Source organism: Centroberyx affinis, unplaced genomic scaffold (genome assembly GCF_046629955.1).
Source record: "Centroberyx affinis isolate AG114_WGS23_722 - 3 ecotype Tasmania unplaced genomic scaffold, CSIRO-AGI_Caff_v1 ptg007004l_1, whole genome shotgun sequence".
In the NCBI taxonomy this organism is placed as follows: Eukaryota; Metazoa; Chordata; class Actinopteri; order Beryciformes; family Berycidae; genus Centroberyx; species Centroberyx affinis.
The window spans coordinates 1-24,654 of record NW_027283546.1 but is presented as its reverse complement, the minus strand read 5'-3'; the positions used below and the strand labels follow the sequence as shown (position 1 = coordinate 24,654).

At 45.9% G+C, this 24,654-nt stretch overlaps 1 protein-coding gene across 1 annotated transcript; it reads left to right on the top strand.

Annotated features, from left to right (window-relative positions):
* Positions 1–644: 644 nt before the first annotated feature.
* rad51c (RAD51 paralog C) lies at positions 645–23,191 on the top strand. Its single transcript, XM_071513329.1, is given in 5 exon segments — positions 645–854; positions 3,759–4,023; positions 21,356–21,572; positions 22,570–22,698; positions 22,700–23,191. Coding segments are annotated over 5 exon segments (1,140 nt in total). The 5' UTR covers positions 645–736; the 3' UTR covers positions 23,111–23,191.
* Positions 23,192–24,654: the final 1,463 nt, after the last annotated feature.

The following is a 24,654-nucleotide window of genomic DNA, read 5'->3' as shown; positions in this document are numbered from 1 at the left end:
GGAAGGAGGTTCAGGACTGTGAAGACTCGACCCGCCTGCCACAAGAACAGCTGCCCCCCCCCCCCCCCACACACACACACACACACACACACACACCACCACCACCACCTGTTATCTGTTTATTTATTTTGTCTTATCCAACACAGTGCAATAATATATTCTGTATGTTTCTGATCTCATCTTCATTCTACTATCTCTACATAAATATATATCTATATATATATATACACTGTTTCATTTTTTATATACTGTTTTTATTGCTTTATATTGTGTTTTATTATTTTTATTATATCTTTAACAAGTACACAAGCAACCACTAAGCTAAATTCCTTGTATGTGCAAATATACTTTAATGAAAGATTCTGATTCTGATTCTTTCTGTTATTTGTTTTATTCTCCGTTTCATTATTGATTCTGTCTGTTGTGTTTTGAGGATCTTGTTTACTATGTAACCGTCTTTGAGTATTTACTAAAGTGCTATAGAAATAACATGTGTAATAATAATAATAATTAATAATAATACTTTTACTCAACTCTGAAAAACTTAAAGTAGTTTATTTTGAAAAATGCAAACCGGAAGTGTATACGTTTCTTCTGCCGTCTTGACGCTGGTGAGAAAGGCATGCTGGGATACATGAGGGTTTGTTTTGGTTAGGAAGCTAACGTTAGCATCGTGTTAGCATCGTGTTAGCATCGTGTTAGCATCGTGTTAGCATCGTGTTAGCATCGTGTGGAGATGCAGCGGCCGCTGTCCGGCTTCCCGCTGCCTCCGGCGGTCAGACTCCGGCTCGGAGCCGCGGGGTTCCAGACCGCCGCAGACCTGCTGGAGCTCAAACCGGTTCAGCTCAGTAAAGGTAACAGACGGACTGACGGACCAGACTCCGCTCTGCGGTCTGTCGGTAGTTCTCTCCTCTCCTCTCCTTGTCTCCTCTCTCCTCTCCTCTCTTCTCTTCTCTTCTCCTTCTCTCCTCTCCTCTCCTCTCTCCTCTCTTCTCTCCTCTCTTCTCTTCTCCTTCTCTCCTCTCCTCTCCTCGTCTCCTCTCTCCTCTCCTCTCCTCTCCCGTCTCCTCTCCTCGTCTCCTCTCTCCTCTCTTCTCTTCTCCTTCTCTCCTCTCCTCTCCTCTCCTCCTCTCCTCTCCTCTCCTCTCCTCTCCTGTCCTCTCCTCTCTCCTCTCCTCTCCTCTCCTCACCTCTCGTCTCCTCTCCTCTCTCCTCTCCTCTCCTCCTCTCCTCTCCTCTCCTCTCCTCGTCTCCTCTCTCCTCTCCTCTCCTGTCTCCTCTCTTCTCTCCTCTCTTCTCTTCTCCTTCTCTCCTCTCCTCTCCTCGTCTCCTCTCTCCTCTCCTCTCTTCTCTTCTCCTTCTCTCCTCTCCTCTCCTCGTCTCCTCTCCTCTCCTCTCTCCTCTCCTCTCCTCTCCTCTCCTCTCCTCACCTCTCGTCTCCTCTCCTCTCTCCTCTCTCCTCTCCTCTCCTCGTCTCCTCTCTCCTCTCCTCTCCTCGTCTCCTCTCCTCTCCTCTCCTCTCTCCTCTCCTCTCCTCTCCTCTCTCCTCTCCTCTCCTCTCCTCTCCTCTCTCCTCTCTTCTCCTCTCCTCACCTCTCGTCTCCTCTCCTCTCTCCTCTCCTCTCCTCTCCTCACCTCTCGTCTCCTCTCCTCTCTCCTCTCCTCTCCTCCTCTCCTCTCCTCTCCTCTCCTCGTCTCCTCTCTCCTCTCCTCTCCTCTCCTGTCTCCTCTCTTCTCTCCTCTCTTCTCTTCTCCTTCTCTCCTCTCCTCTCCTCGTCTCCTCTCTCCTCTCCTCTCTTCTCTTCTCCTTCTCTCCTCTCCTCTCCTCGTCTCCTCTCCTCTCCTCTCTCCTCTCCTCTCCTCTCCTCTCCTCACCTCTCGTCTCCTCTCCTCTCTCCTCTCTCCTCTCCTCTCCTCGTCTCCTCTCTCCTCTCCTCTCCTCGTCTCCTCTCCTCTCCTCTCCTCTCTCCTCTCCTCTCCTCTCCTCTCTCCTCTCCTCTCCTCTCCTCTCTCCTCTCTTCTCCTCTCCTCACCTCTCGTCTCCTCTCCTCTCTCCTCTCTCCTCTCCTCTCCTCCTCTCCTCTCTCCTCTCTTCTCCTCTCCTCACCTCTCGTCTCCTCTCCTCTCCTCTCTCCTCTCCTCTCCTCTCTCCTCTCTTCTCCTCTCCTCACCTCTCGTCTCCTCTCCTCTCTCCTCTCTCCTCTCCTCTCCTCGTCTCCTCTCTCCTCTCCTCCCCTCCTCTCCTCTCCTCCCCTCCTCTCCTCTCCTCCCCTCTTCTCCTTCTCTCCGATACCTGTATCTACCTTTAACCCCCCCCCCCCCCTTCACCTGAATCTGAACCCAAAGCCTCAAAAACCCAAAACCTCGTTAGAAAAACAGTTTTCTGAATATAATTTTGGAATCTTAACAGCTGAATGCAGGTGAGATTACAGATGAAATAGAAACAGGCAGAGTGAAGTCTGAAGGAGCCGGTCTTCAGTCTGCAGGTCTTCAGTCTGCAGGTCCTCAGTCTGCAGGTCCTCAGTCTGCAGGTCCTCAGTCTGCAGGTCTTCAGTCTGCAGGTCCTCAGTCTGCAGGTCCTCAGTCTGCAGGTCCTCAGTCTGCAGGTCTTCAGTCTGCAGGTCCTCAGTCTGCAGGTCTTCAGTCTGCAGGTCTTCAGTCTGCAGGTCCTCAGTCTGCAGGTCTTCAGTCTGCAGGTCTTCAGTCTGCAGGTCCTCAGTCTGCAGGTCCTCAGTCTGCAGGTCTTCAGTCTGCAGGTCCTCAGTCTGCAGGTCCTCAGTCTGCAGGTCCTCAGTCTGCAGGTCTTCAGTCTGCAGGTCTTCAGTCTGCAGGTCCTCAGTCTGCAGGTCTTCAGTCTGCAGGTCCTCAGTCTGCAGGTCCTCAGTCTGCAGGTCTTCAGTCTGCAGGTCTGCTCTGGACAGATATGAGACTGAAGTTCATTATTTGTTGGACTCTGAGCTTTAAAGATTTCATTCAGATTTTATTCAAATTGTTTTAATACAAACATCATTTGCTCTCATTGCAAATTTAATATTGATGTTTATTATCTTTTTGTTATTGCACTTATGGGAGAGAAAACTGGCTCCTCCTCCCTCCTGTAGCTCCTCCCTCCCTCCTGTAGCTCCTCCCTCCCTCCTGTATCTCCTCCTTCCTCCTGTAACTCCTCCTCCCTCCTGTAGCTCCTCCTTCCTCCTGTAACTCCTCCTCCCTCCTGTAGCTCCTCCTTCCTCCTGTAGCCCCTCCTCCCTCCTGTAACTCCTCCTCCCTCCTGTAGCTCCTCCTTCCTCCTGTAGCCCCTCCTCCCTCCTGTAGCTCCTCCTCCCTCCTGTAGCTCCTCCCTCCCTCCTGTAGCTCCTCCTCCCTCCTGTATCTCCTCCCTCCCTCCTGTAGCTCCTCCTTCCTCCTGTAACTCCTCCTCCCTCCTGTAGCTCCTCCTTCCTCCTGTAGCCCCTCCTCCCTCCTGTAACTCCTCCTCCCTCCTGTAGCTCCTCCTCCCTCCTGTAGCTCCTCCTCCCTCCTGTATCTCCTCCCTCCCTCCTGTATCTCCTCCCTCCTGTAGCTCCTCCTCCCTCCTGTATCTCCTCCCTCCCTCCTGTAGCTCCTCCTCCCTCCTGTAGCTCCTCCTCCCTCCTGTAACTCCTCCTCCCTCCTGTAGCTCCTCCTCCCTCCTGTATCTCCTCCCTCCTACATACTAAGGATGTAAATAAATTGCCTCCATCTTTAAAGTCACTTGAACATTCTGTTGGTTTCTCCTGTAGAAGCCGGACTCTCCCAGCAGGAGGCGCTGGATGTACTGCAGGCTGTGAGGAGCGATGGAGGAGGAGGAGGTGAAGGGGGAGGAGCCACAGGAGGAGCAGGAGGAAGTGTCCCGCTCACAGCGCTGCTCCTCCTGCAGAAGGAGGCGGAGCTGAGGAGCATCGTGACGTTCTCCTCGGCTCTGGACGCCGCCCTGGGAGGAGGACTTCCTGTCGGGAAAACCACCGAGATCTGTGGAGGACCAGGAGCCGGAAAGACACAGCTGTGGTTAGACACACACACACACACACACACACACAGACACACACACACACACACACACACAGACACACACACACACACAGACACACACACTCACACTCACACACACAGACACACACACACACACACTCACACACACACACACACACACACACACACACTCACACACACACACACACACACACACACACACTCACACACACACACACTCTCACACACACACACACACACACACTGAGCGTTCACCTGGTGTAAAGCAGGATTCTCCTCTGTGATCAATCTGCTGAATCTGAGTCAGCTAAAACAAAAAGGTTTAAAGTAGTTCAGTAGATCTGATCTCCAGTCAGCTCAGCAGCTCCACAGCTCTGTGTGATAGTCATAAATCTAACAAAGTAATAATTTCTGTGATCTGATCTCCAGTCAGCTCAGCAGCTTCAGCTCCATCAAGGGTTTTCTGTGGATTTTTGGTTTCTGTTTTCCTGTTTGTCAGGAAATGAGGAAATGTGTTTCCTGTTTCCTTCACCTTTAAAACTCTGTGCTCTCCACCTCACCCTGACTCCTCCCCCTCCCCCTGACTCCTCCACCTCCCCCTGACTCCTCCACCTCACCCTGACTTTTTATTTATCCTTTATTTAACCAGGAAGGTCCCATTGAGATACAATATATCTTCTGCCAGGGAGTCCTGGTCAAGATGGGCAGCAAAATTTGATTTAAAAAAAAAAAAAAAAAAAGGTTTAGTATAAAAATACAAACGGGGACGGGTTACACCATAAAAACTTACCAAAAACACAACAAACAGGCACAAAACATACAGGGATCAGGGGCTAAAACGAATCATGGAAAATAATGGCACATGGTAAAAACAATGACATTGTTCTGTAAGAACTGATTTAAAATATTTTTAAACATGTCCAGAGAGGGTAAAGATAAGTTAAGAATGCCTTGCAGCTCATTCCAAGTTTGCGGGGCATGAAAGGAAAAGGCAGACTGACCCAGCTCTGGTCGGGTGGGGGGGGCCTTGAGGAGAATTTTTTCTGATGATCTAGTTTTATAGCTACTGTAGCAATATGTCAGCAAACTAGATATGTACAGTGGTAATTTACCCAGTAAAGCTTTTGCAATAAAAATTAACATATGGGTTTTTCTCCTTAAACATAGAGAAGTCCATTGAACCATTTCATATAAGTTACAATGATGTGTACGGACGCTTGCATCAGTTACAAACCGCAAAGCAGCATGATGGACGACATCCAGTTTTTTCAAAAGAGATGAAGATGCATGCATATAGATGACATCACCATAGTCTAATACTGACAGAAAGGTACTTTGTACTAATCTTTTTCTAGCAGTAAAAGGAAAACATTTTTTTAAATGAAAATAAAAACCTAAGTTTTTTTAGGAGGCTATCAATATGGACACCAAAAGCCAACCTCTCTAGATGAGTGCCATCTAGTGTTAAGACCGTACAGTCAGTGGGTGATGAACGGGAACGTGTAAAAATCATAAATTTGGTCTTTTTAGGGTTTAATACCAATTTTAATTTAACAAGAGACATCTGCAATGAGTTAAAAGCAGTCTGTAAAGAGTCCACTGCCACTTTTAAAGATGGTGCCACGGTATAAATAATAGTGTCATCTGCATAGAGGTGTACCTTTGCTGGATTTAATCCTACACCAAGATCATTTATATGAATAGAAAATAAAATTGGTCCCAAAATAGATCCTTGAGGAACACCCGTCTTTACTATTAGAGGTGCAGAATTATAATTGTCTATGGATACACACTGAGTTCTCCCAGTCAAATAGTTTGAAAACCAATTCAGCACAGGGTCACTAAAACCTAAACGTTTGAGTCTTAGCAGGAGAAGACCATGATCCACGGAATCAAATGCTTTGGATAAATCAATAAAAAGATTTTTTATCATCCATAATAATATCATTTGTGACTGATATGGCTGCAGTTATAGCACTGTACCCTTGTCTAAAACCTGACTGAGTTTGACTTAAAATATTATTATCAGACAAAAAGTGCTTTAGCTGTTCGTTTACAAGGGATTCAAATACTTTAGCTGTAACAGACAGTCTGGAAATAGGCCGATAATTATCCAGTACAGAGGGATCTCCACCTTTTAATAAAGGAATGACAAATGCTGACTTCCAGGAGCTGGGGATCACACCACAGCTTAGACTGAGATTAAAGATGGAGGCAATGGGTCTCGCAAACAGATCTGCAGCTGTTTTTAAAAAATAAGGCTCAATTTGGTAAGGACCAGCAGACTTTTTACAATCAAGACTTGATAGAGCTTTGTAAACTTAAGTTGGAGAAATAGGGAAAAAATTAAAGCTATTTCCAGGGCAACTTAAGGTGGTGGCTTCACTGTCTTTAACATTAAAAGCATCTGCTATGTTATGTTTACCCTTAATTTCGCTTTGATTTACCTTTAAGGATCAGGAAGAGTAGAGGGTGACATAGACCCTGATGATGATTTAACCACTTCCAAAATTTACTGGGATCACTAAGGTTCTCTTATTAAGTTAAGGTAGTATTCACTTTTTGCATTTTTTTATCAATTTAGTGCATTTGTTTCTTAATGCCCTATAATGTACCCAGTCCACAGCATCATTACTTCTTTTAGCCTTGGCCCATTATCTCTTTCCCTGATAGAGGATGAGATAGGTTCACTAAACCATGGGTTGTCTTTACCACTGACTCTGAATCTTCTCAGAGGGGCATGCTTATTAATTAGGGCCAAGAGGTTGTTTTAAAATAATTTCACGCCAAGTCACTATTATACAGATCATGCAAAAAGGCTATTCAGCAATATTCTATTATACAATATAATTTCACTGCAATTAGGATTGCTTTCTTACTGAATTTGCACATATTATGTACATTTTTTTTTTATTCGTTTCATGTTTGGTTTTACTTGTAATAAATGAGGACATTTATATCTGCCTTTCATTTACAATCACAGCATAAACCACACACAATACTCCCAACATGATTTCAGTAAATCTAACTATGCATGAAAGACGACATTTCAGGACATGTGGTATAGGATCTTATTTTTAATTCCAAAATAACACTATACAAAACCGAAATTGGGGAGATTTTCTTAAAGAAACAATGAATTTGTCATACAAAAAAAAATGAAATTCTCAAACAGTAATATTTACAGTGCCAGGTAAGAATGAATAATGAATAGGCCTGGCTGTGCAGACGGCCTCCATCTTGTGCAGGAACAATCTTGTGCGGTGGTGGACCTTGCCCTTTTGAAAGAATATCACAATTACATATCTGACAGCAGCATTTCACTGAGAGGGTTTTGATCTCTGAAATGTGAACTTACAGTATTCATGGAAACCCCATAACAATCAAAAGCATGACTGAAATTGTTAGTGTTTAAAAAAAAAAAAAAGGTATGACATCAAGTTACAGAAAAAGTACATATCAGTACAAACATGGGCACTAACACATGTAAGCATAGTTTCCAAAGCTATGTATGGCAGGTGTGTTACTGTAACCTAAATTAGTTTCCTTGAAATTACAATTGTGCTAGTGAGCTAGATCTACATCGCTACCTAGACACAGGATGGCGTTAGCATCCCGGCTAATAATCACCTCTATATGAATGATCGCCGTATCAAAGGGGATTATTCATGTAGAGGCCAAATTTGGAGTTTCCAGTAACAACTACCATGCAAAATAGTATAAAACATCAGGCTGTATTATTGTTAACTGTAACAGCAGGAACCTACAGACAGCAACATTCACCAGCTACCTCCTCTAGCTTCAGGCTGAGTGAATGTAGCTCGGATGTTATTGGAATCTCAGCAGTTTCCCTCACCGATATCGTTTAGACCCAGGACAGCTCAAGAAGGTTCAAATGTGTATCCTAACGTCCTGGAACCCCCTCATTTACATGCTCACAACTTAGCTACTCAAACCCGCTTCCAACCGGTACAGATCGGTTTGTCTTTGCTTTTGCTTCTAACCGGCTACGGTGCTAGCTCTGCTAGCTTTGTCTCTACCAGCAGGCTACTACATCCACTAGCTGTTACATAACTAGCACAGCTGCTTACCTATTACAACATACTGTTTACATTATTAAAAATGGAGCAGGGTCACTCATAAAGCGCAAACCAATGCTATTTACTGTGCTGATGTACAAATGGCTACTTGCTAACTCAAAGCCGTTCCATACACTTGCGCCCGTTTATGCAGTTTCCACTTATTACTACCAAAGTACATAAGTCACACCACAAGATAAAATAGCTAGATAATATAGCAAAATAACATAACTAGTTACCTGTCCAGAAGAAATTCAACAAGCTGGGCGTCCATCTTCCAAATAGTCCATGGGCCAGACCAGATTTCAGTACTACTCAAGGTGGCAAAATCTAGTTAAAAATTTTGAAAAGGTACATGTCCATAGATGATATTTTGGTATGATAACCATTGCTGAATGGTAGCTTTGTCACAGTAATCAGCTCATGAAGTTAACCACCCCCTACAATAAATTGGATTGTAGGCGCTGATGCATATCCTATTTTAGGCTCATTTTCAGGATCTTTAGTCATGTTTTATGAGAATATGTTTGATATCATTTTAAAGGGTAGCTTCTTAGCTTTCATTCAAGCCCACTTGTGAGTCTGTCTGACAAATAAAGAGGTCACATGGGCTCTTCAAAGTGTCAGTGACATTCATTTTTCCACAATTTTTGCCTAAACTATAGTCTTTATTTGAGCACTGTGACATCTAGGAACATCACAGACACAAACATCAAAAACTGGAATACTCACAGGACTGTAAGGATTCAGAAAAGGTATAATCTACCCATACTATCCCATCGTGAGGGGTGATTTTGGGTCTTAAAGTAGAAGAATGACTTCTCGAGGGAAATCTTATGTTCTTGATTGTGAGTAATATTGTGAATTGTGAATGATTGTATTGTGAACTGGCCATAGCTCATAGGCCTTCTATTTAATGACACATACTACTCTTCAGACAATTCCCTAAAGAATTTCAATGTTCAATAATTTACTGCCATTTCACCAAGAGGTTGCTAGGAATTTGTCTTAATGTGCTCTGGACTAGTGATTCTCAACCTTTTGTCTCTCGGACCCAAAGCTGAGAATATTTTAATTGCTAGATATGATTTTTTGGAACCCCCTCAAGGACACCTGGTGGTCCCCGGACCCCACTCGGAGAACCACTGCTTTGGACAAGACATACACTAAACAACCCTGTTCTATTTCACACAGGCTTCGCCCTCTAACGGGGCTTTATTTGCTCAACCACTCATCTAGTCACCTCAGCGCACTGAAAATGAGTAATGTGATGGAGGTGTCATTGTATCGTGAACTGGCCATAGCACATGCCTCAGGCCTTCTACTTATAATGCCACAGACTACTCTTCAGACAATTTCCCAAACAATTTTAAGATTCAGAGCTCTATTGGCTTAGGGGACTAAGTCTGATGACTTCAATCTCTTCCCTGCACCAACACGTTAACAACATACTGTATCACCAGCCTGAATTGACTGTAAACACCTTGGTCAGCCAGGGGGGGCGGACCAACACTACACTCCTACGTGTTAGCACTTGAGTCACCTAGCGCCGGACGACTCGGGGATGGTCTCAACAGTGCCCCAGTATGTTAAGACTTCAGCACAACAGGTCTCTCACTCACAGGTCTTGGGTTCCAGTTCCTTGTCCTGAACACTGACCCTGAGAGACCCAGACACATCCAACAGATAAAATCTGATAAATGGACAGGGTGTCAACCACAGCCACACTCCTTATACAACGTGTGGCTGTGGGAGGCTCCCTCCAACACATACGCCTGAGAAATGCCGTCGCAGAGCCAATGGGCCAGCCCCTATTTTCACAGGGGCTTGCCAGCCACCCTGTGTGCATAGCACACAAACAACTGTTGTGTGCACCTGCACATTCCACATAACATGCCAATGCATTTACTGGACATAAGCAATGCAACCTCTCCATCCTCTCCCCTTCATGAGAAGTGGGATAAAATGCATCCAGCTGAATCATCCGAGACCTAAATTTACTCCTAATGTTCTTAGGCACAAGGATGGATTCTCTGAGTCTGTGGCGCCACTCAGGTATCCAAGTATCAGCATACAGCTGGGGTGGACCAAAAGAGCACACAAATCACACACCCTCTTAGCCGAAGTCAAAGCAAGCAGCAACGTGACCTTGACTGACAACAACTTATCAGAGGTCTGCCCAGTGGGCTTGAAAGGACCTCGAGGACCACGGGCAACTCCAACTGGGGGGCAGCGGAATGCATCACCGGGTGTTTCCTCCTAGCCCCCTCCTAACGTTTCAGGAGAGGGTGGCCAAAAACCGACCTCTCTCCAAGCCCCTCATCGCTGACACATAAACCTTAATGGTAGAAAGCGCCAGTCTCTTCAGTAGGAGCTGGATGAAAGAGACCAATTGAGTTAGTCAATGGATCAATGTCCCCACACCATTTCCTGCATTTTCTTGCCTTGTAGCCAGTAGTCCAGGTCGCTTCTGGCTATTCGGTGTTTGGTCACCAGGTGTTGTTTGTGCCATCGTGGGTCCGAACTCAGTCTGGCAAACCACCTCTACAGGCGTCTCATGTGCAGCACCATTGGAACCAAATGGTGAGCTGCTGAGAAGAGACCAAGAAGGTGCATTACAGTAAGTACTGTCATGAACCTGTCATGCTGCACCATTGAACTGACTCCGCAATAGCTGTCTGTCTGAGTTCTGACAGACAAGCTCTCAGGATGGACGAGTCAAGCTGCAGGCCCAAAAACAGTGTCTGCTGGCACGGTTGAGGTACGCTGTTCTTCCAGTTGACCGCAAAGCCTAATGTCCTAGGGTCCTGCACCAATTGGATCATGTGAGACATGGCCCATTCTTTGGACCAGGCCATGAGGATTAGGTCATCTAGATATAAAGAGACCCGTATTCCCGACGGCACAGCGATTGAAGTGATGTATCCACACAAGTGGAAAAGATACGGGGGACTAGGGAATAGCCAATGGTAGTCTGCTGTGCACATTCGGAATTCGGAATGTCCTCTGTGTGATGTACACGTTGAGTGAGCGGAGATCCAGAGTACAGACCACTTTCCTGTCCTGCTGAGGAACTACAGGAATAGCGTCTTTCTGTAACAGTTCCTGGACTTCCCTGAACAGGGTGTCCACGTCCTCTGGCAAGGTCATGACAGACTCTCTCATTCCTGTGAACGAGGTGGGATGCTACGAAACTGGAGTGCATAACCCAATCTAAGCATCCTGTCCATCCATTCTGTCAAAACAAAGTGGCTCCGCTATTTGTGATAAAACTCTGTCAGGGGTTGGGTGGCAAGCTGTGGAGTGGAGGCTATAAAGCTTTTATATACAACCTCGGCCCTCTTTGCCATCAGTCTGGTGAGGTTGTTCATCTGTCCCAGTAAGCGGGACACCAGATACAACTCTTGTGGTCTTGCTTGTTGGTAGCTGCGACAGGAACACACCCAACAGGTTGTTTGCTGCCGTTGCCGACTGGGCCTGCCAGGTAGAAAATTTTAGCAGGGGGAGCAGGCTTCCTGCTTCCCGACCAGCCAGCAAAACCAGGTGAAAAGTGGGCAGCCAGCATGTCGTCCAGTAGAGGATGCCATGACGCAAAACGTCCTATTTCCTTTTCACTCTGGTGTAGTCGGAGAAGCCGGAGACAGAAGCCACGATGCCTCCACACACTTCCAAGTTTCATCCAGCATGGGGGCGCCAAAAATCGGCCTTGTATCGGCCGCGTCTGTGGGATGGGTTCATCCACCATATCCGGGTGGGGGCAAGCCAATGCTAGTGGATCTGTGACCGGGGCAGAGGGGCAGGGATCGGGAGAGCCGCCACCACATTCTGCCTCACCGTCGGTGCAGCGGAGCTGGATCTCGGGAGAACACTGGTAGCACTGGAAGTGCTTTCATTATTGCTGACACCGCACAAAAGGCAGAGCCCACCAGTCAATGCAGGTCAGCTACCCCATCTGCAGCTTGTTCAGGCCAAGGCAATCGAAGCATTCCACAGCAGCGACCAGACTGGGGCATGTTGGACAGTATTTTATCAATCAATGGCATCCAAGGCAACGTTGTTCGTCAGAGTACTGATGAAAAGTTGATGCTGAGTAATGAGCTGCTCGCCTTATATAGGGTGAGGCCTCGCAGAGTTGACTAGGCTCATCCTGATTGGCTGAGCGTATGTGTGCATATTTTCAGTGCGCTGAGGTGACTAGATGAGTGGTTGAGCCAATAAAGCCCCATTAGAGGGCGAAGCCTGTGTGAAATAGAACATGGTTGTTTAGTGTATGTCTTGTCCAGGGCAGTGGTTCTCTGAGTGGGGTCCGGGGACCACCAGGGGTCCTTGAGGGGGTCCCAGGGGGTCCTCAGCAAACTGATGAATTGTTGTGAATTAAACTTCACCATTATTTAATTTACAAGAAGTTAACACAATTAGAGAATGTAGGAGAATGACTGTTTTGATCATAGTTTCACTGTTATCTCTCTACCTGCATTATAGTCATGGAATTCTGGACAAAAAATCATATCTATTAAAATCTTCTCAGCTTTGGGTCCAAGAGGCAAAATCTCATCAAATGGGGGTCTGTGGCTCTAATGTGGACTAAATTAGGGGTCCTTGATATAAAAAAGGTTGAGAATCACTAGTCCTGGGCACATTAAAACAAATTCCTAGCAACCTCTTGGTGAAATGGCAGTAAATTATTGAACATTGAAATTCTTTAGGGAATTGTCTGAAGAGTAGTATGTGTCATTAAATAGAAGGCCTATGTGCTATGGCCAGTTCACAATACAATCATTCACAATTCACAATACTACTCACAATCAAGAACATAAGATTTCCCTCGAGAAGTCATTCTTCTACTTTAAGACCCAAAATCACCCCTCACGATGGGATAGTATGGGTAGATTATACCTTTTCTGAATCCTTACAGTCCTGTGAGTATTCCAGTTTTTGATGTTTGTGTCTGTGATGTTCCTAGATGTCACAGTGCTCAAATAAAGACTATAGTTTAGGCAAAAATTGTGGAAAAATGAATGTCACTGACACTTTGAAGAGCCCATGTGACCTCTTTATTTGTCAGACAGACTCACAAGTGGGCTTGAATGAAAGCTAAGAAGCTACCCTTTAAAATGATATCAAACATATTCTCATAAAACATGACTAAAGATCCTGAAAATGAGCCTAAAATAGGATATGCATCAGCGCCTACAATCCAATTTATTGTAGGGGGTGGTTAACTTCATGAGCTGATTACTGTGACAAAGCTACCATTCAGCAATGGTTATCATACCAAAATATCATCTATGGACATGTACCTTTTCAAAATTTTTAACTAGATTTTGCCACCTTGAGTGGTACCGATGAGTGAAATTTTGGGCTTTGGCCCATGGACTAAAACTTTCTCCGCTATCGTTGAACTTGTAGCTTAGCAGGTCATGAGGGGCAGTAACACCCACCCGGAAGAGCTCTCCTGATTGGTTGAGGCTTACCGTGAGCTGTGAGATTTTGGCCAATGGCTGTGCTTTTGGCGATTCGGAAAACAGAGCCGGGGACAGACACAGAGGCCTGATTTTCTCTCAGAGTGCTTTAATTATAGATAGAGGGAGGTATATGACATAATGATATGACATTTTGGCCAAATAACAGTAAAATGAAGTTGCCTACCCTAGCTTTAAGTGAATGAGACGTAGTCCGTTGCTGTTTTTGAGGTCGTCTGGTTTTTCAAGCTGTGTCAGTTCAGGGCCTGGGTTAGGGTTAGATGGAACCTGATAGAAGAAGCAGGAGAATCATCCAGACTTTCTTTGCTGGGCCAATTCTCTGTCTGTGTCTGCAAGCGACCGATAAGACAAACTGGGACGAATTCACCGTCCATGTAGGTGCAGACCTTCACACTCATACAATCCAGTGAAATACCCCGCTGTAATCCAATGGTTTATCGTAAATGGAGCGATATCCGAATGGAGCAAGGTTACAGTGCATGAGGAAATATTCCACAAAGAATCCCCGATCCACCCTCATCCTCTGTCCTATTTACCACTGGGGATGACAACGCGAGGCTACCCAGAAGGTAGAGCAGCCCGGCTGGCCACATTGTTGATGTAAGTCAGTTTTTGTTGTAATCAGGCTATCAACTGCCGGTTGTTAGTAGCACTGATCAAATCGTGGTAGAGAAACTATTTTCACAACATAGGCTAAACAAAATCATAAAACACAAAGATGAGGACAACGTTAAAACACCTGTGCCGCCATCTTGAATGTATAAGATTATATATGTACACTTGACACAACGCGCCACCACATTTTCTAAACTTTTATTTGGCTACATTGCGTGGTGGATATGGAGGAAAAGCTTTGATGCCTTTGGGAACAAACTTGATCTATTCCACGCAGATTTGTTATCAGGGAGGCTGCTGCACTTCAGCTCACTGAAGACAAGCTGTGAACATCACAGAGAACATGAAGAAACTCATCACACAGCTGAGGGAGAATTTCTCTGCCAGATTTGATGACTTTGCCATTTCCAGGGATGTCATTGAATTTGTGCGTGACCCGTTCACCTTCAGCCGGCGGAGAATTCTCCGCTAATGTGAAGAAGGTGACGCTGTTGGACGAAGCGGCGATTCAAAGTGAACCAGCTGACCTCCAGTGAAATGGAAGCTGCTCTCCATGGTGCTGAAAGCTTCAGCACTTTTTGGGCGGCTTGTCCCAAGACTACGGCACACTGAAGACGTTGGCTGTGTGCTCACCATGTTGGGGTCAGCCTGTACATGCGAATCTGCTTTCTCAAAGACGAACACTATCAAGACGCATGAGAGGAACCGACTGTCAAACCGATCTGTGGAATCAGCCTAACAGCTGTCAGGCCTGATGTTAAGAAGTTGGTGTCTCTCTCTCTCTCTCTGTCGAGTGGCTGGAGGGTGACTGGAGTGTGTGTGGAGAGTGGCTGGCTTTTCTTTCCTCTCAGTGAGTCTTGTTTATGTGTTTGTTGGTTCTTTTTTTGGTTGTAGCGTTTCATTGTTTTGTATTTTGTTTGGTGACAGACTGATAGGGAAGTTGGGAGTTTTGGGCGTCCTCCAGCGTTGTCGCTGGTTGGGACGGCTCAGGGAGCGAGTCCGGGGTTTGAGCAGCTCACGAGGCGGCATGGGGTAAGGATTGCCCCGGCTGCGGCCTGCTCTGTGGAGGAGTGTGGCCCGGCCGCTCCGCGGAGGAGTGTGGCCCGGCCGCTCCGCGGAGGAGTGTGGCCCGGCCTGCTCCGCGGAGGAGTGTGGCCCGGCCTGCTCCGCGGAGGAGTGTGGCCTTGCTGTTGGAGACGTAGTGGGCCATGCGAGCATTAAGTCGGCGTCAAGAATGAACAGCGCCATAGTGCTCTTTCTCCACCAGGTGGAGAAGGTTAACACACTGGTTGAGCAGGGTATCGTGTTAAATGACACGCACACTCTGGTTTTTCCTCTTGTCAATCTGGCAAAGATGGTTATTATTTCAAATGTTCCGCCGTTTTTGAGAGATGAAGCACTGGCGCGCGAGCTGTCTCGCCACGGGCAGCTAGTGTCGGGGTTCAAGAGGATAAATCTCGGCGCGAGAGACCCTAGGATGAAACATGTCGTATCTTTTAGGAGACAGGTTCAGATGATTCCTCAGAGTGGCGGTGAGTTAAACCTTAGGCTTGTCTTTAAGATCGATAATTTTGACTATACCATACATGTAACTACTGAGACAATGAAGTGCTTTCGCTGTGGGAAGGAGGGGCACTCGGTGCGCTCCTGCCTGGGGCAGACTAGTGATCAGACCGGTAGCGATAAGGAAAACACTCTGGTGGTTAATGAGGCAGCGGCGCAGGGCGCCGGGGAAGCCGGCGGGGAGAAAGCTCCTGAGGCGGGGGAAGAAAGCGGGGATCAGCCACAGGTTCCAGGCTCAGCAGCTGATAGAGGGCGGGTGGTTGAGGAAACCGCAGCCGCGGTGGCAGATTCACTGATAGATGAAAATAGTTTGATCAGCGGGAGTGACGTTGCGCCTTTTAAAGCACCAGCAGCAAAGCGACGCAGACAGGGTCACAGTAGGGCTGCTAAGAACAAAAAAGCCTCGGGCTCCTCTCCCCTTTCTGAGAGCGAGTCCTGTAGGATGTCCTCGGACACCGACAGTGAGGTGGAGCTGTCAGATGCATCCTCGCAGGGGGTAATGGAAGTGGAGGAGGAATACTCTGTCGATCAAGTGAGAAAGTTTTTAGTGGAGACAAAGGGGAAGAAAAACGTGCAGGTTGATGCGTTTTTTCCTGATAGAATTGTTTTTCTTCAGTCTGCCAAGCTTCTCATGAAGCAAACAGAGGGAGAATGTCTCAGTAGTCAGGAAATATACAGACTCCGGAAAATTGTGCTTAAAGTGAAATCCACACCTTTTCCCAATGAAATACAATTGTCACAGTCATAAAGCCCCATATGTTGCCAAGGGGAAGTTTTTGTGGTTCCTGCTGATTACCTCTATTTTCATGAGTGGGTTTAAAATTTCCTCTCTTAATTTAAATGGTGCTAGGGATGGAAAGAAGAGGACCTGTTTCTACGAGCTGCTCAGGCTTAAGTTTATAGATGTGCAAGAAACACACAGTAATGTCGCTAACTCAGTAGAGTGGCAGAGGGAGTGGGAAGCGACGGTTATTCTCAGCCATAAGAGCTCCACTAGTGCTGGGGAAGCTATACTTTTCTCTAAGGGGTTTAAGCCTGCCTCTTATGAGGTGGAAGAGGTGGTGGAGGGGAGGCTCCTTAAAGTGAGGGCAATTTTTGAAAACAAAGTAATTGTGTTTATTAATGTCTATGTGCCGGTGGTAGCAACTGAGAGAACCTTGGTTTTGGATAAACTCTCAGAGGTGATAGGGGAATGTAAGAAAGAGGAGTACCTGTTCATTGGGGGAGATTTTAATTGTACAGCCAGCAAGGGCGTCACTTTGTGTTGAAAAGTGGTGGGGACATAAGGGCTCAGATGAAAAAACATTTTTTAAATGGTCTTCTGCGATTTTAGGCAATGTAATGGGGGGATCGGTATGAGGTCAGAGTAGATAATTATGGCGAGAAAAAAATTGCATAACGGTGCATCAAAAGGGCAGAGCCTAGGCTACTACAGAGTCGGCAATATGAAAATACTCAGCATAAAACGCACAACAACGTCGACCGCACAAGTCATCCATATGCATCACATCCACAGCTGCAACACCATGTCAAGTATTTGTTAGTTACTGATCGGCGCACGTTTTTGGGTCATTTTAGAATCAGTAGGCTAGGGGGGATTTGTTTTGTTTTAGCTTCTGTTACTTTTTTTGGACAATGCACATTTGTTTCTTCTATATTTACATTGCATTGCATGTTTTCTTATTGTGCAAATAAACCTCAAAGCGTTCTCATTTGTTAGTTAACATTTCTTAGTGCAAGCTATTTTTCAGAACATTTTTAACAAATTATGCTTTTAAAAAGTGATGAGGACAAAATCGGCCATTTCAAAAAGTGGTGGGGACATGTCCCCAGTGTAAATGACACCTATGACAGCCAGTGATTTAGACAGGAACCATGTAGAGCCAAATATGATGTCACGTTGTCTTGTGTCGAGGCTGATTGAAACCCATGAACTTTGTGATGTCTGGCGCAATCTACATGGTTGCACCAGGCAATATACATGGGCACATGTAAGAGACGGCTCCATCTCCCAGGCTAGGTTGGACAGAATATATGTGTTTGAGCATCACTCGCAGGTCATTAAGGCGTGTGCTATTACACCTGTGGCTTTTTCAGATCACTGTCTTGTGTTAGCTGATGCCTTTATAAATAATGTGAAGCCAAAAAGTGCTTATTGGCATTTTAACATCACATTGTTGGATGATGCTCAGAGGGGTGGAGGTCTCAGAAGGATCAGTTCACTTCCCTCCAGCAATGGTGGGATGTGGGGAAGGTTCAGATCCAACAGCTCTGTAATCAGTACACTTTTAATGTGTCTAGAGAGATTGCCAGATCTATTACATCCATAGAGACAGACATTGTGGCACTCCAAGCTCTTAATGGAGCCACTGGAGATGGAGAGTATTTAAAGGCTCTCAAATCTAAAGAGGCCATGTTGGCAGACCTGCTGGACATTAAGGCACAGGGGGCGTTGGTGAGGTCGAGGTTTCAAACCCTCTCTGAAATGGATGCTCCAACCAGATATTTCTTTAGCCTGGAAAAAAAGAGTGGCCAGAGCAGGATCATACATAGTCTTCGTTCAGTCACTGGTCAAGAGCTTACTAACTCTGCTGATATCTGGAGAAGGGCTGTGAGTTTCTACTCTGAACTCTATGCATGTGAGCTTGGAGAGGTGGATGAGGTGGATGAGGTGGATGAGGTGGATGAGGTGGCACAACAGTTCTATGAAGGCCTCCACAGGTGTCTGCGGAGGCCAACAGAGAGCTTGAGCGACCGCTGGCTCTGATGGAGCTCTATACCGCTCTGCAGGGCATGGCACATGGCACATGGCACATGGCTCATGGCACATGGCACATGGCTCATGGCCCATGGCTCATGGCACATGGCACATGGCCCATGGCACATGGCACATGGCACATGGCTCATGGCACATGGCACATGGCTCATGGCCCATGGCTCATGCACATGGCTCATGGCACATGGCACATGGCTCATGGCTCATGGCTCATGGCTCATGGCCCATGGCCCATGGCACATGGCACATGGCACATGGCCCATGGCCCATGGCTCATGCACATGGCTCATGGCACATGGCACATGGCACATGGCTCATGGCTCATGGCACATGGCTCATGGCCCATGGCCCATGGCACATGGCACATGGCACATGGCCCATGGCCCATGGCTCATGCACATGGCTCATGGCACATGGCACATGGCACATGGCCCATGGCCCATGGCTCATGCACATGGCACATGGCACATGGCTCATGGCACATGGCCCATGGCACATGGCCAGGCTCCTGGTCTAGACGGCCTGCCTGTGGACTTCTTCAAGGCTTTCTGGGGAGTGTTGGGTGGCGATCTCCTGGCAGTGTTCAGTGACAGTCTGGCTGGTGGGCGAATGCCAGTGAGCTGCAGGTGTGCGGTCCTCACCCTACTGCCCAAGAAGAGAGACCTACAGGACATTAAGAACTGGAGACCAGTGGCTCTGCTGTGCACAGACTATAAGATCTTGTCTAAAGACCGTACATACGGACCAGTCCTATCGTGTCCCCGGCAGGTCCATTATGGATAATATATCCTTAGTTTGTGATGTCATAGATGTCTCAAGGTTATTGGGCATAAATACTGGATTTATATCTATTGGCCAGGAGAAGGCCTTTGACCGGTGGAACACCGATACCTGTGGCAGACGATGGAGGATTCGGTGTCAGGCCTGGTTATGTGGCCATGGTCAAGGAGCTGTATGGGGGCTTTGAAAGTGTACTGAAGGTGAATGGGGGATGAAGTGCTCCTTTTAAAGTTCTCAGAGGTATCAGGCAGGGCTGCTCTCTCTCTGGGATGCTGTACTGTTTTGCTATAGAGCCTTTCTTGTGTCAGATAAGGACTCGGCTGCAGGGACTGATGGGGGCACCAGGGCTAGAGAGGGTCTGTCTGTCAGCTTATGCGGACGACGGGCTTATCATGGTAGACGGTCAGAGGGACGTGGAAACACCGAGTGACATTGTGAGGCTTTTTGAGGTGGTTTCTTCAGCAAGGGTGAATTGGACAAAAAGTGAAGTTCTAATAATGGGGGCCTGGGGGGATGGGGAGCCAGTGCTACCAGGTGGGCTAAAGTGGAGCAGGAACGAGTTCAAGTACCTGGGAGTACACCTGGGGAACGACAGGGTGATGCAGAGGAACTGGGAGGGTGTTCTCGAGGTCGTCCGGGGGGTCGCTTACAGAGGTGGAAGAGGCTACTGCCCCCCCTCTCGTATAGAGGGCGGGTCCTCACTGTGAACAGCCTGGGAGCCTCAGGACTGTGGCACAGACTAACAGTTTTAGAGCCACCTGCTGGCCTGTTAGCTAAGATCCAGGCTATCCTGGTTGATTTCTTCTGGGGAGGTTATCACTGGGTCCCACAGAGTGTTTTGTTCTTACCAAGGGAGGAGGGTGGCCAAGGGTTGGTACATGTGGCCAGTAGAACAGCAGCTTTTAGACTTCAGTGGATCCAGAAACTACTGTATGCACAAGGTAGGGCTGTATGGAGGCAGGTGGCTGAGGCACTCTTAAAGCAGGTGGGAGGACTGGGTCTAGGTTTCTCCTTTTTTTTTGTTGACCCTAAAACTCTGTCACTCTGTGATGTTCCACCGTTCTACAGAGGTCTGCTCAGAGTGTGGGGGCAGATGAATGTGTTGAGGGCGGAGCCACCCAGGTCTGTGAAGTGGCTTCTGGAGGAGCCGCTGGTGATGGGGCAAAGCTGGACTTTACTACAGCAGCCACTCCTGGACTATCAGAGACATTAAAATCAGCTAAGGTCGTTACCCTGGGGCACCCTGTCGGAGGGGTCGGAGGTGAAGCCTGCATGGACCGCTCTGTATCAGAGGCCCTTGCCTAAATACGCTGGGGATTTACAGTGGAGAGTGCTACATGGGACACTGCCAGTCTTTGGATGCCTTTGTCTCTCTAGTGAACTGTAGTGTGGGCAGTGGCTGCTCTTTCTGTGGAGAGAGAAACAGTTTCTCTGCTTCACAGACTGACAGGCTCACACCTTTGTTCACTGAGCTTAGCTCTCTGCTCCATGCACCTCACACACACACACACACACACACACACACACACACACACACACACACACACACACACATACTGCACTCAGGTTTTCAGTGCAGTAGGAGTAAACAGAGGACGGGGTGTATCGTTAACTTCTCGCCGGGGCGGCAAAAATGTCTGAGCAGGAAGAAGAAGGTAGAGGCTGGGGAACAGCAGAAGCTTTAGACTTGTACAAAGCTTTAGTTAGAGCAACAGTATCAACAGATTATCAATACTACAAAACTATGCAGGATGTAGGAGTGTTTCATAGTGAGTGGAGTCTGGAGTCTGGAGGAAGAGAGAGAGTTTACCAGAGAGATGAGAAGAGGAGCAGAGAACACAGTGTCTGTTTGGTTTGTGAATGTCTTGTTTACTTTGTTTTTGTTTTTGTTTTTGTTTTTGCTGACTGAGGGGTTGGATGATTGTACATTGTTTAATAAAGGTCTTGTTAAAACTCAACTCTCTCTCTCTCTCCCTCTCTCTCTCTCTGTCTCTCTCTCTCTCTGTCTCTCTCCCTCTCTCTCTCTCTCTCTCTCTCTCTCTCTCTCTCAGCCTCCAGTTGGCAGTGGATGTTCAGATCCCGGAGTGTTTCGGTGGTCTTGGCGGTCAGGTTTTGTTTCTGGACTCTGAAGGAAGTTTCGTGGTCCAGCGAGCCGTCGACCTCGCCGCCGCCGCCGTGAAGCACTGCTCCCTATTGGCCGAGGACGCCGAGCAGCGTGTCGCCATGGAGACCTTCACCGTGGAAACCATCCTGTCCAACCTGTTCCTGGTACGTCGGCAGGTCGTCATGGCAACAGCTTACTTTACTGGTAGAACTGTTGCTCAGAATATTAGTAGAACATCAACAGAACATCAGTAGAACATCAACAGCATTAGGACCAGCTCAACTAACTGGGACAAAGAAAGTGAAATAACTGAAGTCTAAAAGTTAAGTTCTGAAAGTATAAAAGTTCTTAAGTTATATAAGTATAAAAGTTCTTAAGTTACAAAAGTATAAAAGTTCTTAAGTTATATAAGTATAAAAGTTCTTAAGTGACAAAAGTATAAAAGTTCTTAAGTTATATAAGTATAAAAGTTCTTAAGTTACAAAAGTATAAAAGTTCTTAAGTTATATAAGTATAAAAGTTATAAAGTATAAAAGTTCTTAAGTTATATAAGTATAAAAGTTACAAAGTATAAAAGTTCTTAAGTTACAAAAGTATAAAAGTTCTTAAGTTACAAAAGTATAAAAGTTCTTAAGTTATATAAGTATAAAAGTTATAAAGTAAAAAAGTTCTTAAGTTACAAAAGTATAAAAGTTCTTAAGTTATATAAGTATAAAAGTTATAAAGTATAAAAGTATAAAAGTATAAAAGTTCTTAAGTTATATAAGTATAAAAGTTACAAAGTATAAAAGTTCTTAAGTTACAAAAGTATAAAAGTTCTTAAGTTACAAAAGTATAAAAGTTCTTAAGTTATATAAGTATAAAAGTTATAAAGTATAAAAGTTCTTAAGTTACAAAAGTATAAAAGTTCTTAAGTTACAAAAGTATAAAAGTTCTTAAGTTATATAAGTATAAAAGTTATAAAGTAAAAAAGTTCTTAAGTTACAAAAGTATAAAAGTTCTTAAGTTATATAAGTATAAAAGTTACAAAGTATAAAAGTACTGAGGTTCTAAAAGTTGTAAAAGGTCAAAAGTTGTAGAAGTTCCAAAAGTATAAAAGTTGTAAAAGTGTCACCATGAGGACAGGAAGTGATGTCATGATGTTTGGTTGCTGTCTCCTAGGTGCGTTGCCATGACTACGTGGAACTGCTGGCGGAAGTCTACCTGCTTCCTGACTTCCTGTCTCAGCACCCAAAGGTCCGCCTCCTGGTGATTGACAGCATCGCTTTCCCGTTCCGTCAGCACTTTGACGGACCTGTCGCAGAGGACCCGCCTCCTCAACGGCCTCGCCCAGCAACTCATCACCATGGCGACCAATCACAACGTCGCCGTGGTGATGACCAATCAGATGACCACTAAGGTGCAGAGCGGCCAATCGCAGCTCGTCCCCGCCCTCGGGGAGAGCTGGGGCCACGCCTCCACCCAGAGGCTCCTCCTCCACTGGTCGGCGGGACGCAGGCTGGCGTCCATCTTTAAATCTCCGGGTCACATGGACACAACCGTCCAATACCGGATCACCGCCGACGGCTTCAGAGACGCCGACCAATCAGAACAGTCACACGCTTCGACCGCGACCTCCAGCAGCCAATCAGGAAGCCACAGCAAACGGCCCAGAATACAAGAGGACCAATCAGCATCGGCCCAGAGAAACACCGGCATCTGATTGGTTCAGGCCTCATTCTTAAAGGGACGGTGTTGTATTGATCACCAATCAATCAGCCAATCATAGATCGAGCTGGTATCGTTTTCCCTGCAGGAAAACACCTGTGTGTGTGTGTGTGTGTGTGTGTGTGTGTGTGTGTGTGTGTGTGGTGTGTGTGTGTGTGTGTGTGTGTGTGTGTGTGTGTCCCAGACTTCTACACTCAGTTTATTGTTTTATTGTTGTCACACTGAAATGTTCTTTCATGTTTTGGAATAAATAATTTTTGGTAAACTGTCTGTTTTGTTCCAGAACAAGATAGAAAGATATTATATGGTATTCTGTGGTATTGTATAGATATTATATTATATAAAATATTCTATATGATATGATGTATTTTACAGTCAGACATGTTGTTCCTGTTTCCTCCAGCAGGAGGCGTCAGGCAGCAGCTTCCTGTCTGAAATCTGAAATGTCCAAACTGCCTCTGTACTGAGTTTATTTCTATCACACATTTCAGCAACAAGGCAATTCAAGTGTTTTACATAAAACATTAAAAGCATCGAGACAAAGTGAAAAAGATAAAATTCATATAAAAGACCAAGCAAAATGCATTGCATTAAAAGAATCAAATCAAGTAAAATAGAACAATAAAAATAAAGTTCATTAAAGAGCTAAGGGAATAGAAAACAAAAACAGGCTAAAATAGAATGAGACAGGTGTAAAATATAAGAATAAAGGTCACAGTGCATTGTGACAGATGAATAGTTATGTGATGTCATAAAAGGCAAACAGAAAAAGTCTTCAGCCTTGATTTAAAAGACCTGAGAGTCGCAGCAGACCTGCAGGTTTCTGGGAGTTTGTTCCAGATATGTGGAGCGTAGAAACTGAACGCTGCTTCTCCAGGTTTAGTTTTGACTCTGGGGACAGAAAGCAGACCTGTCCCCAGACCACCTGAGAGGTCCCAGACCACCTGAGAGGTCTGGGCGGTTCATAACGTAGCAGAAGATCAGAAATGTATTTTTGGTCCTAAACCGTTCAGGGCTTTATAAACCAACAGTCGTATTTTGAAATCAATTCTTTGACAGACAGGAAGCCAGTGTAAAAGACCTCAGACCTGGACCCATGTGATCCACTTTCCTGGTCTTAGTGAGGATTGGAGCAGCAGCGTTCTGAATCAGCTGCAGCTGTCTGATGGATTTTTTAGGGAGACCTGTAAAAGACTCTGTTAGTCCAGTCTACTGAAGATAAATGCATGGACGAGTTTTTCCAAATCCTGCTGAGACATCAGTCCTTTAATCCTCGATCTATTCTTCAGGTGACAGTAGGCTGACTTAGTAATTGTCTTAATGTGGCTGTTGAAATTCAGATCTGAGTCCATGACTACTCCAACATTTCTGGTTTGGTTTGTGGTTTTTAACATTTTACCGACTGAAGCTGAGCACGGACTTTTAATCCAAAGACAATTACTTCACTTTTATCTTTGTTTAATTAAAGAAAAATTCAGTTCAGGGAAATCATGACAGTTATGACGATCTCCACTTTAATGTAATGTGAACACACACAAC